Source organism: Empidonax traillii, unplaced genomic scaffold, assembly GCF_003031625.1.
Source record: "Empidonax traillii isolate 1590-97213 ecotype Southwest subspecies unplaced genomic scaffold, ASM303162v1 scaffold1369:size125476, whole genome shotgun sequence".
Lineage (NCBI taxonomy): Eukaryota > Metazoa > Chordata > Aves > Passeriformes > Tyrannidae > Empidonax > Empidonax traillii.
In genome coordinates this window covers 103,546-116,672 of record NW_020956562.1, presented here as the reverse complement: position 1 = coordinate 116,672, position 13,127 = coordinate 103,546, and the positions used below count along the sequence as shown (strand labels likewise).

The 13,127-nt window shown below is 41.5% G+C and overlaps 1 protein-coding gene across 1 annotated transcript in view; it reads left to right on the top strand.

Annotated features, from left to right (window-relative positions):
• The first annotated feature begins 1,825 nt into the window (after positions 1-1,825).
• Positions 1,826-13,127, top strand: part of MRPS5 (mitochondrial ribosomal protein S5) — a 41,980-nt gene continuing 30,678 nt past the window's right edge. Inside the window, exons 1-2 of the mRNA XM_027906871.1 lie at positions 1,826-1,900; positions 6,305-6,442. Coding sequence (XP_027762672.1) covers positions 1,834-1,900; positions 6,305-6,442 — 205 coding nt within the window. The 5' untranslated portion in view covers positions 1,826-1,833. The remainder of the gene's footprint in view (positions 1,901-6,304; positions 6,443-13,127) is intronic.

The following is a 13,127-nucleotide window of genomic DNA, read 5'->3' as shown; positions in this document are numbered from 1 at the left end:
AAAAGGGTTGTTAAACATTGAAATGAACTGCTCAGGGAGGTGGTGAAGTCACCATCCCTGGAGGTGTTCAAGGAATGACTGGATGTGCCACTTAGTGCCATGGTCTAATTGACAAGGTGGTGATCAGTCAAAGGTTGGACTTGATGATCTCAGATGTCTTTCCCAACCTAAATGATTGTGTACATCTGTGATTCAACCTAAATGATTCTGTAAATCTGTGATTCATTCCAGAAAGCTCAGGAAAGTGGTGAACGCACTGATGCAAGATTTCCAACAAAGCCTTTCAAAATCAGAGGGACAGAGGTGTAGGTTTTTATCACAGTCTATTACATGTTTAACAGTGCGAAAATACAGTCTCCAAGATTTCAGCTTTGTGGCTTTGAACTAAACACAATTCCAGAGTTGTACAGGCATAGAAAAAGGTGCTGTTCTAAAATGTGGAATATGTAAAATTAGCTTAAGAAAGGATGTTCTTTGATGTTTGATCTTTGTATACTTTCAAGACTAATCAACAAGAAAGGAAATTTAATTCATGAAACAGAGAGCAGCTAACAAGCAAGCTCTAAGTGATGTTCAGGTGTTGGAAAAACAAATTATTTGTCAGTAGAATTGCCAAGTTAAGGCTTAGGGCTGGACATGCTTCAGTGATCTCAGACTGAGGGGGAGGTTAACAAAGTTTGGGAGGGAAGATGTACCACTGAGAGGGGACACAAAGAATGCAGAATTTATGGGCCACAAGGACATCTGGCAGAACTCCCAAGAAAAGGAAGAAACTAATAGTGCCAACTCAGCAACTGTGCTGAATCAGGTCTGACCGGGTAAAAGGTAATTCTGGCAGGGGCAAATTGTGACTACCGAATCAGAGATCACTGACCCAAGAAACCAATCTCAAAAGAAGAGAAACACTGAGCATGTGGACTAATTAGCTTGAGAAGTGAGGGAATCATTAAGCAGTAGAAGACAAAATAGTAATTAATAAGAGAACTGGGTAACTTGCAAATGACCACTAATTGCTTTGTTTGCTAAAATGCATAAATAGTAAAAAGTTTTGATATTTGGTGTGTTTGATTTGTGGAACACCACCGAGCCCCGAGGCTTGCACAACTCTGAAACAAATATCAATGTTTCTCGCGAGTGTGTGATTATTGGCTTGTTGCACACTGGGTAGCGAATACAATTTTTGTGAACAACAATACTACTGTAGTGAGACCGCAAACCTAAACACTTCTCTAATGCTGGCATTTAATCCAAGCACCGGAAGATGAAGCATTAACAGCCTTTAAAAACCGTTGTTCAAACGATGAGACGCCAACGGGGGGTGGAAAAGAAGCACCTGAGAAAAACCTCTTCTGAAAGAGAGACCTCAGTGCCCACCGACTATAACCCCAAAGCTCTATCCTCCACCACTCAAGGAAACACCCCTTCCCTCGCCCTCACAAAGAACCTACGGAAAAGAAATGCTAAATGCTAAAAAGAAACTACTAAATGCCCTCGCCTCCAACACAATCTCGCAGTAAATGTCCTCACCACCGGGGAAAAACCAGTTTTCCCACAACTGCCCTTCCAGCTCTCACTGCTCCAGCAAAACCCACCCCCGAGCTTTCCCTTCGGGGCTGTTCGCCTGTTGCCTGCCGGATCGCTACGGTGCGAGAGCCAGCGGGACGGGGCCGGAGCGGCGGGAGAGTTCCCGTAAAGCTTCAGCCGAGTTCCCACCCCCGGTTTTTGCCTTCCCGCCCCGGTTTATCCCCAGCCGCTCTCCCGCCGGCCGCGCTTTCTAATCAGGCAGCGCGCGGGGCACCCCAGTGCGGTGCCGGGAACGGCGGCGGCGCCAATATGGCGGCGGCAGTGGTGGCGGCCGGGCGGGCGTGTGCCTGGGGAGCGCTGCGGGCGGGATGGAGAGGTGACGGGGGGCCGGGGTGTGCTCTGGGCGGGATGGAGGGGCGATGGGGTGACGGGGAAGCGCGGGGCCGGGGGGGCGGCGGGGAGGGCAGCGGTTACCGCCCGCGGGCCCTTGTCCCCTGGCAACGCCCCGGTCCGGGTGGTCGCTGCAGGAGGCCGGGCCCCGAGCGGTGCCCCGCAGATCGAGGGGGGCGCGCTGCGTGTGCACGTCCATCCGTCCGTGCGTATATACATATATCCATGTATGCATCCATATGCACGTACATATTTCCACGTGTACATCCATATGCCTTTGTGCACAACATCCATCCATGTGCGCATCCGTACATCCATGTGCACATCCATCCATGTGCACATCCTTCCATGTGCTCATCATAAGTCCATGTGTATCTACATCCCTGTGTACGTTCATCCATGTGTGCATCCATCCACGTGCACATCCTACCATCCATCCATCCATCCATCCGTGTACACATCCATACGTCCCTGTGTACATATATACATCCATGTATACGTTCATCCATGTGCACATAGAATCATAGAATTAACTGGGTTGTAAGAGACCTCCGAGATCATCAACTCCAACCCTTGATCCAACCCCACTGTGATGCTGAGTGGCATTTTCTGAGTTCTGTAGTTACTTTGGAGTTTGTTTTTTTTCACTTGCATGCTTTCTTAAGATAAAATTTCTGAGTTTTTTTCCATTATACAGGGTGTTTAAGCAATGAATGCTACTGAGGTTTGGACAAACTTAAGGTGGTGTAGGTGTAGTTAATGTAATGCCATGCATACCTGAGTCTTTGTATTGCTAAGTGCCCTCTATAACTTCACTGTGCCTTTCAACAGCTCTGTCCCTATTCACTCCAGCACCCCTGGCACTGTTGCAGAGCCTTTGGGACAGTATTTCCCCCCTTGTTCCTGTGCTGTTGTCTTTAAGATCTTGCAGCTGTGAATCCCAGTAGCGTTTGGTGAGTTCTGCTGGGTAACAACTGGCAGGAGCAGAAAAAAATTCTCTTCTTCCCTTTGCTTTCTTCTGGACTGGTTTTGGATCCATTAGGGTATGTGTTCATACTGCTTAACAGCCAACCAGCCTGCATGTATCCAGTGAGAAGTTTACGAGGATCTTGATGAAAGTGGGAAATTCTTACAGGGAAAATCATCTGCAGCTCTGGAGAGTCCCTGAGTGCCACCAGCAATGCACCCTGCTAATAAATCTTGGTGAACCTGCCTCACAATCCTCTACACAGCCTGAGTAGATTGTATATACTTAAGTTACAGACAAAGTCATAAAGAACTACATGAATGCCTGTGTGTTTTCCAGGGAAAACTACTGAAGTGGGAATAAAGAATAGATTACATTGGTAAAAGTATATTAAAGCTTTCTGTTAGAACACCTGGAAGCTAGGAATTTTTTTTTACTTTCAGTAGAGCATATTCCTTGTTCCCCACCTTAAAAAAAAAAAAAAAAAGTAAAATAAAATCTTAAGTAGTTAATGAATTTCCGGTCTCTTTTCATAAGGGCAATCTATAATGAAGCAATACCCATTCTGTAGCCAAACTGCAATTAAAGCCTGAACATTTGGGAGAGGGGCTGGAAAATAGGCCAGTGGTGTTTCCCTAGTAGAGGAAAACATTTTCATTGTCTAGTTACAAGTATATCCTTAAAAAACCCCAACAATTTCTTGCAGGTAGACCAGGAAAAATAAAACGCTTCAACTGCTCCCAAATTGTTTATTCAAATCATCTGTGTCTTCTCAGGTGGGATCCTCTAACTCTTTTTGATTTGGTTACTTTGGTGTTCCATGCTTAGCTCAGGTAGATATGTGTGCTGTCATTTAAAATGCTCTCCTTTCAAAGTGTCTGTTCCCTTGGTAGCAGTATGTGTACAGAAGTGTGTTGGTATACTTTATTAAATATACCAGCACTTGGTATATTAGACTTTGGGAATCATGTGGGTTTGAGTGGGGTTTTTTTACCATGTCTTCCTGCACCCTCTTGTCCTGCTTCAATTCGGATTCCAAAACAGTTTTTCTCCCAGTGTGCAGAATATGGTCAGCACAGCTCCCCTGGGCTTTCCTAGCCATGCAGTTTTGATTGCCAGCTCAGAAGTGAGTTCTTTCACTGCCAGTCTTAGAAGTAGGAATTGCTCCCACTTTACAAATGATTGTTATCCTAGGAGATGTGTCATTGGTTGCAGTGAAGCCAAGATCAGATCTTCTGACCTTCTTCTATCACAGCAGTGTTTATTTGGCTTCTTGTTTTTCTGACATACGGCTTTTTCTTTTGTGCCCCAGCCATCTGTCAGAATTTTATTGCCTGCAGGATTACTGAAGATTGAGTGAATGGGCAATAAAATGGTGAATATAAATGATGATAAATTTACATTTTAAGACTATTTTGACAGGAATTTTTTAGAACTTCCTGCTACATTATCCCAGTTAACTGAACTGATTGTTATTGGCCTAGAGGGAGCTACTGTCCTGATTTCAAAAAAGATTATTGTTTTATTGACAGTGAACATATGTTCATGTTCATGACATGTAACAGAACGTGACAAAAGTCATGCTTATTTTTTGTTTTTAGAATCTAGCTGAAATGAATTTAAATGTAGTTTAGGAAGAAGTAGATTTTAATTTTTTTTTAATTTTTATTGTCATCTTCTGAATAACATTGAATAATTGATATCAAGAGAGTATAGCCCATTTTAGTTCGTTGAATGTGCACACTCTTTGGATTGATTGATGATTTAAGTAGGAAAAATATGGATTCCCTACTTCGGAAGAACAAACTCTGCGTACTGGTGAAAAATTTAAAGTATATCTTGCTTTCCTTGTTGCAGGTAAGCACCTGAGCCTTAGCAGTTATAACACGCTCCCTTTGGCTACTGGAATAGCAAACTTTCTGCATTATCTGCACCACCTTGCTAAACTGAAGTAAATCTGGTCTGGAGACGATAACAGCATGTGTAATTGGCTCTCCTTGTAATAATCAAATCTGGAGGGCCATGAGGAACGTACATTCTCCTTTCGGAGTGCCAGAGTAAGTTCACAAATTCACAGAATCACAGAATAGTCGAGGTTGGAAGCTTGGAGATCATCTAGTTCACCCTCCCCTCACAGAACAGGATCAGGTAGAGTAGATTACCCAGGGCCATGTTCAGTAGAGAATAAAAAAAAAAGTTTCATATGTTCCTATGGAATTTTCTGGTTTTGAATTATACGCATCTTGTCCTATCACTGGGCACTATTGAGAAGAGCCTGGCTCAATCTTCTTTTTACCCTCCCTTCATGTATTTATATATATAGATAAGATCTCTCCTGAGCCTGCTTTTCTCCACACTGAGTCTTCCCAGCTCTCAGACTTTCCTCTTAATGAGAAATGACCCAGTCCCTAATCATCTCTGTGACCGTTTGCTGGACTTTCTTGTGGAATATCTGAAGTTGGGAGAAACCCATAATGATTTTTGAGTCCAACTCCCTGCTCCTCCAAGGATTACCTAAATCACGTGACTAAGAGCATCATCCAGACACCCTTTGAACTCTGGCAGGCTTGGTGCTGCGACCACTTCTTTGGTGAACCTGTCCCAGTGAAGAACTTTTTCCTAATGTCCAATCCTCCACTATGTCCAAGTCTCTCTTGTAATGGAAGAACTAGACACAGTGCTCTAGGTGTCCCACTGGTGCTGTTTAGAGGGGAAGGATCACCTCCCTCAACCCACTGGCAACAGTACTAACACAGCCTAGGATGCTGTTGGCCTCTTTTGCTACAAGAGCACATTGCTGGCTCATGGTCAACTTGATGGCCACCTGGAGCCCCCAAGCCCTTTTCTGCCACGCTGCTTTCCAGCTGTTAAGGATCTGTTGGTGCATGTGGTTCCTTCCCAGGTGCAGGGCTTTGCACTTGCCCTTGTTGAATGTCATGGGATTCCAGCCCATTTCTCCAACCTGTCAAGGATCAGCAGGACCCTCTGGTGTATCTCCACTGCTTTCAGTGTTGTATCATCAGCAGACTTGCTCTGGGTCTCTACCCCACCCCTGAGGCCATTAATGAAGATATTGAGCAGGTTGATTGGGCCGATTTCAGGTGTGGTTTTCGTAGCACATACGTGATTTTATGATGTATTTATTTATCGCTTTTATGTCTAGGAACATTGTTGCATGTTTTACTGGTAAGACAATATTTCTACTTTTCGAAGGCATAGAATTCTTCTAACCTTCTGCTCCTCGTGACATTTTGTATTGCAATATATTTCCTCCACGTTCTGCTTTGCACTTCAGTACAAATGTTCAAGTCTGATTCCCTTTGAAAATTACTGTTTTTTCTTCTGGTGCATATATTTGCAAAAACCAATGTTTTAAGGAAGAAAATGTCATATATATGAATACCTTTCTGTCTTTGTTCTCAGGGTTTGCTTCTGTGCCAGTGAAAGGGAGTTGCTGTTCCTATTCTAGCCTGGCATGGACTTTCCAGACACGGTGTTCCATCTCTGCCCCCTGGAATGTGAGAGTTGAGCAATGCAGAAAAAGCAGTTTCTTCAATACATGTAAGTTTTGAGTTGGATAAAAATTATTAACTGTAATAAAAAGAAGAAGAAAAGAAAATACTGCTTTCAAGAGACACAGTCGTGAAAATTTATGTGTAGTAACTTTTTTCTGTCTCCTGAGATTATAGTTGCAGTGAGAGGTATTGACAGAAATGCGTGCACAAAGTCAGTTTATTATTTTTTAATAGCAAGGGTTTGTTTTATGTCACAGTGAATCCATCCAATATATGTCATTGGATGCAAGGCGGAAGCACCTACCCCTCTGTTTCCTAGTCTTTTATTGGGAATATAAATTTTGTGTTTATTCTCTAAATTATTTTTGGGCCACAGGCAAGACATATTTTTCAAACTGTGCTGTCTCAAAGATTAAATAGCTGAAATGCAGTAATGTGTGTTAAACAAAAAATTGTTGATAATGTCCTGCTAATTGTCTGGTCAGCTGCAGTATTTTCCTCCAGTCCTGAAAGGAATTACACCCATGCTTAACAAAATTGAGAAATGATGACTGTTTCAATTCTTGCTCAGGACTGTGAAGTGGGATAACTGAGGGGCCATTTCACCTGCTTTGTGGTTCCTTATCCTACCCATATGGGAATAGAAGGAATAGTAAGGACAGAATCTCTAGAGGAGATAAATGCAGCAATTTGAGAGTCTTAAGTTCTTTGACTGTTCATAATGCATAGAATTTAAGAGCTCTACAAAATCAGGGTTTCAGAGCTAGTGGTGTCTTCCTATTCTCAACGTCTGAGTGGCAGAATACTGTATTTTTTTTTCTTTACATTTGCTGAAGAAATGGGGTTTAAACAGTCATGCTGCCTGTCTGTTACTCTTATCCAGTAAATTTTCACTGTTGACTGATGTCACATAATTGAGGGTAGAGAGGTCTCCAAAGACTTGCAAAAGGCTGCAGTGTGAACCATAGGTTCTGCATAGTAAAGGTTTTCTAAGGATACCGCCTGCAGAAAAAACTCACTTAGACAAGCAATAACAAAATAAGAATATATAAGAAGCTAAGCACTGTTGTTATTTTGTTTATCTTAAATTTAAGCACCACAGATGATTGCAATGTGATTACAATTTGTAGGTTAGATTGTTTCCTTAATTAGGTTTATGATCACATTCACAAGCTCTAGATGAGCTCTGTTTTACCAGGAATTTTTCCAGATGTCTTGTTAATGACTGAATTAAAAACATCTGTTGTAATGGCATCTGTGCTGCTGGACTTAATAAAATTTTAAACAAGTTATTCTTAAAGAAGTTATTTTTACTACTGCAAATTATTGTCTTATCTAATAAGATGTAACAATCTGGAAAAATGAAAGTGTATCTCATTTAGGTATTCAGCACAGACAGTAGCCATGAGATTCAGAAGATGGATTATATTTCAAAGTATGGTTATTCTAAGAACAGTTTCTCTAACAGAAATAAAAAATAAAATCTTCAGAATTCAAATGAAGTAGATAACAAACAGTATAAATCACTCATAGCCTCTAGCAGTGCAGTTGCTTTAGAAGTGGTAACATTTAAAATGCAGATATGACCGTTTTATGTGACATAGTTTTCAAATGAAATGTCAACCAAATGGCAGTGCTTTGTGACTGAGAAAGGTGACTGTACTTTTCTGTCTTATTAGTGAATGCTTATTTGTCTTCCATCCTACTTCTAAAAATAATACTATGCTTTTGTTAGTAGGGTCACCTATACTTTCAACATATCTATTGTTTTTAACATTTTAATTGGTTTAAATAGAAGGGATTCATTTAAATAGGAGGAATTGCCATTATCCTAGGCAATCTGTAAGCATTATCCAGATAGTTGTCTCCTCCAATTCTGACACAAAAATATACACGGGAATTTATTCTTGTCCTTTGACATATTTCAGTGAGTTTGTAATGAAATAATTTTAAATTATCTTCTTATTCCAGGCTTCTCTCCCTCCCTCCTTTCCCCTTTTCACCATCCTCATCATGGGAAGCAGTTCAGTTTTCATTTATTGGTTTGGCTGTTTCCCAGCTTTGGGAGTTATATTTAACCTCAGTCATCTAAACATCCCCTATGTATCCAATTGTATGTGAGAATAAAGAACTTTATTTGATACTGGGGCTATATAAAAATTATATTCTCCTACTCAGAGTATTAATTCCATTAGGTACCCCTGGAAACCATAGAATGGTTTGGGTTGGAAGGGACCTCAAAGATTATCTTGTTCCAATGCCACTGCTGTGGCCAGGGACACCTTCCACTACACCAGGCTGCTCAGAGCCCCATCCAACCTAGCCTTGAAAAGAAGAATCTAATTTCTCTGTTGCTGGGTGATGTTTCCTGTTAGGTTAGAATACAGAATAAAGAAGATGATGATTTTTCAGAGGTTATAAAACTATATTGTAACAGTCAAGGGAGAATCATTTAGACTAACAATATAAAATGGTACTCTAGTAACATGTTTTGTCTCTAGATGCTTTAATTACTGGAAGCAGTTAGCAGTTGTACTTGGTATAAATCTCTGTGTTTTTTCTCAGAAACATCAATTCCTGAAGGGCTGCTCCTTAATTACATTTTATATTACGTTTTTGTAGTCCTGTGTGAGTTTTCTTTGAATTAAATTGTTCATTTTGACTGCTGAATCTAACTTGAGAATCAGAATGAAAGGAAAAAATACATATTTTTTCAGTTTTTAAAGAATTTTTCTACAAGTGTGAACACTGCAGATAAATAATTACTGAGTTACCTCTTGACATGATCAGTATTGTAAGAAGAGTTTTAGCATTAAGGCTATGAAGAGTTACAATTATACAACTGCTTGCTTAGCTGTTTTACAAAATTGATTCTTTTTTCTCCTTTTTCTCCCTTCAGTTTTCCAACTTACTGCTCTTTGTCTTTCTTTGTATCCTACACAAGCTGGGAACTCATCTTTCAGGATCTGCTTTTAGCTTCAATACTGTTTTCTGATATGGTTTATAGCAAGTCTTTTGGTAATACTTGTGAATTACTCAGGTGTGGTCTGATATTAATCTGAAGTGAACACTGATATTCAGGAATAGTATAAAAAAGACACAAACCCAAATCCTTTTCACAATATTACAAATATATTTTGTGTACAATAAGCAAAATTGAGTGATGTCACACACTCTTTTTAGTGGCTGTTAGTGATCAGCTGGCATAAAGCATGCTTTCAGCTAAATTCAGTAATGGATCTCTTTCTTATCTATTAAGTAAAATCTTATATATGACACTTTCCCCCCCTCTCTTAGTAGCTATGTGCTTTTTGGTAGCTGACTAGAAATGCATAGTGGCTTTTATGATGGGTTCTGTTTTAGCTCTTGAGGAATGCATTGCATGCATCCTATTTTACAAAGGCAAAATAAAGTAAGGCTTTAAGTCACTAAAAGACTGCACTGTACTGTCTTCATTTTGGAACGTTTCTGTAAGTGTGTAAAGCAGTACGGTGATCCTCACTTCTGGTTGGAGTTATTTCCTCCACTTCAAGACATTTCTCCTGCCTATGTATATGCTCTCTAATCACCTTGGTGCTTTGCTGCCAAGTCAGATTGACCTTTCTTATAGTCAGACTTTTATTTTTCTCCATTGCTGTGTTGTCTGTCTGTCATAAGCAATGTGCCCACCACTGTAATCTTCTTGATGACAACCTATCCCTTTCATATTCCATTCTTGTCACTTCGTCTTAAAATCAGTGTGATATCTTCCATCTTACAAAGAGCTCATCTCTGTAGCCTGTAGGCTTCTGATGTGTTTCATTAAATTCAGCTGCTTTCCAAACACATGATGATATTATTATAGACTGATTAGTTGAACTGCACTTTGGTACCCAATGTGATGTTTTCATCTGATTCTAATTTTGTCAGAATTTGTGCAGTGCTTGAGGCCAGAACTTGACTTGGTCTGACCTCTTCTTGCTGTATCTGTTGGCACTGCCTAGTCTCCTTTGGTACAAGACAGTCTCCTTATCCTGTGACCTTTGCTAATTTCCTCTGTTATAATTAAAGTGATGTTATTGTGGAGTGCAGCTCAAAGTGCAGAATTTTTTTTTAGTGTATTACCAGCTCAAGAGCTTGTTCTTTGCTCTCAACTGCTTGTTGCTGCCCCGTAGCTGTTATGACCCCTTTTCAGGCCACACAAACTGCTGGAACTGGGGAACTGTTCCAGCTTAAAAATAACCTTGCAAAGAAAAATGTAAATTTTTTTATTGTATTTCCATGTTTTTTCCATTATTTAAAAAAAAATAATTGCTGGTTACACAGTGCTTTCTGAGTAACCTAAGAAGCTTAAAAGGATTGATGATCAGCCTTCTAAGTCATGGAATAGTCACCTAGTTCACTTAAGAATGTGGAATTACTGAATCATGCATTACGTACTAACCTGAAAAAAAACTGATGGTAAGGAGATAATGCACTTCTGTGCAAGTTCTGGGGGTTTTCGGTGGGTTTCTTTGTTGGCTTCCCCCCACCTCACTCCCTGCATTTAGCTCACAGCTACATGCATCAGTTAGTCATAATCAGCTGGAAGGTTTTTCAGTGCCTGACATTTCAGATACTGGTTTCAAGCCATTTGATACAGCTGCTGTTTGTGAGATATTTTTTTTTACTCATAAACCTCTGGACATTAGGGTTCACTTGAATGTCTCAAAAAGGGCATGTAATTTCAGACAAAAAATTCTTTCTTTGAGGACTAAATCCTACCAGGAGCAAATTCAACTCTTGCCTCACAGCATATAAGAAGTGTGATAAACACTGCTGTTATCCATGGGCATTTCTGTTTATCTATAATACACCTATTTTCACTTGTCTGCAGTACAGCTGAAATTATGTATTAAATATTTTGCCTTGTTGTACTATTTGTACAATATGTTACTTTGGTATGTAGTGGCTTTGGAGGCCATACTGCTCTTGGCTGTCTTGAAGAAATACTGTTTTGTAGCCTCCTGCCTTGCATAGTTCTGTGTACTTCCTTGCCGGTGTACTGAGCTTTGATTGCCTGACTCAGGATTCTCAACAAGGAATCAGTTGTGCTTCCCACTTTGAAAAGGATTTTTGAGTGAAAAGGTGTTTATCATACCCTTGGAAGGACCACCTTGACACCTTCAACAAACTTGGTCAATACAAAAAGGAACCTGGGCACTTAGTGGTACCTTTGGGCATCGTGGATAGCTCCTGTCAACACCTCACCATGTTGTCAGCGCAGCAGAGCCTTTCCGGTTCCAGTTCCAGCGCATTTGCCAGTCTGTGGGACAGGATCTCTCAAGTGCATTAACTGAACAAGAATGAATTGCTGATGGGAAACTGCAGCAATTTGAGCGTGGTTATTTTAATTCCTCCGGTTAAAATCAGAGAAGACAAGATTTAAACTGCCATAGTAACATTGCCCCGGGGTTAAACACGTAATAGCATTCATCTGCAAATAGAATCTGCAAATACATCTTTGTATTCTGTGGTGAGAACCTTCCTGTCTGGACTAATAGAATGAAATATGACCAGCCTCATTGCCTTCTGTGAGGAAACAACTACCTGGATGAATGAAGGGAGAGCAGTGTATATCGTCTACCTCAACTTCAGCAAAGCTTTCCATACTGTCTCTCACAGCATCCCCACAGAAAACTGAACAAGCATGGGCTGGATGAGCGCACAGTGATGTTGATTGAGAACTGGCTGAATGGCAGATCCCAGAGGGTCATAATCAGCGGCACAGGGTCTAGTTGGAGGCCTGTCCCTAGTGGTGTCCCCCGGGGTTCTATACTGGGCCCAGTATTGTTCACCTTACTCATCAGTGACTTGAATGAAGGGCCAGATGCCTCCTCAGCAAGTTTGCTGATGACACAGAGCTTGGAGGAGTGGCCAATACCCCAGAGGACTGTGCAGCCCTTCAGAAGGACCATGACAGGTTGGAGAGATGGGCAGAGAAGAACTGCCTGAAATTCAACAAGGGCAAGTGCGGATTCCTGCACCTGGGGAGGAATCACTCCAAGCACCAGAACAGGCTGGAGGCCATCCTGCTGGAAGGCAGTTCTGGGGATAAGGACCTGGGGTACTGGTGGACAACAAGCTGTCCATGATCCAGCAGTACCCTTATGGCCAAGAAGGCCAGCAATATCCTGGGGTGCATTGGGAAGAGCATTGCCAGCAGGTTGAGGGAGGTGATCCTGCCCCTCTATTCAGCTCTGATCAGGCCTCATCTGTAGTGCTGTGTCCAGTTCTGGGTTCCTCAGGACAAGAAAGACAAGGAAATCCTGGAGCAGGAGTTGATCAAGGGACTGGAGCATCCCTCATATGAGGACAGGCTGAGGGACTTGAGCCTGTTCAACCTCAAGAAGAGACAACTGAGAGGGGAACCCATCAATGTCTATCAGTATCTGAGAGAAGGGTGTCGAGAATGGAGCCAGGCTCTGCTTAGTAGTGCCAGCTAACAGGACAAGAGGAACAGGCAAAAACTGATGCACAGGAGGTTCCACCTGAACATGAGGAAGAACTTCTTTACTGTGCAATGACTGTGCACTGGAACAAATTCTCCAGAGAGTTTGTGGTGTCTCCCTCACTGAAGGTATTCAAGAACTGTTTGGACACAATCTTGTGTAATGTTCTCTGGGATGACCCTGCTTGAGCAGGGAAGTTGGGCCAGATGTGGTCCCTTCCAGCCTGACCCGTTCTGTGAAATAATCATCTGTGTGGTGTCT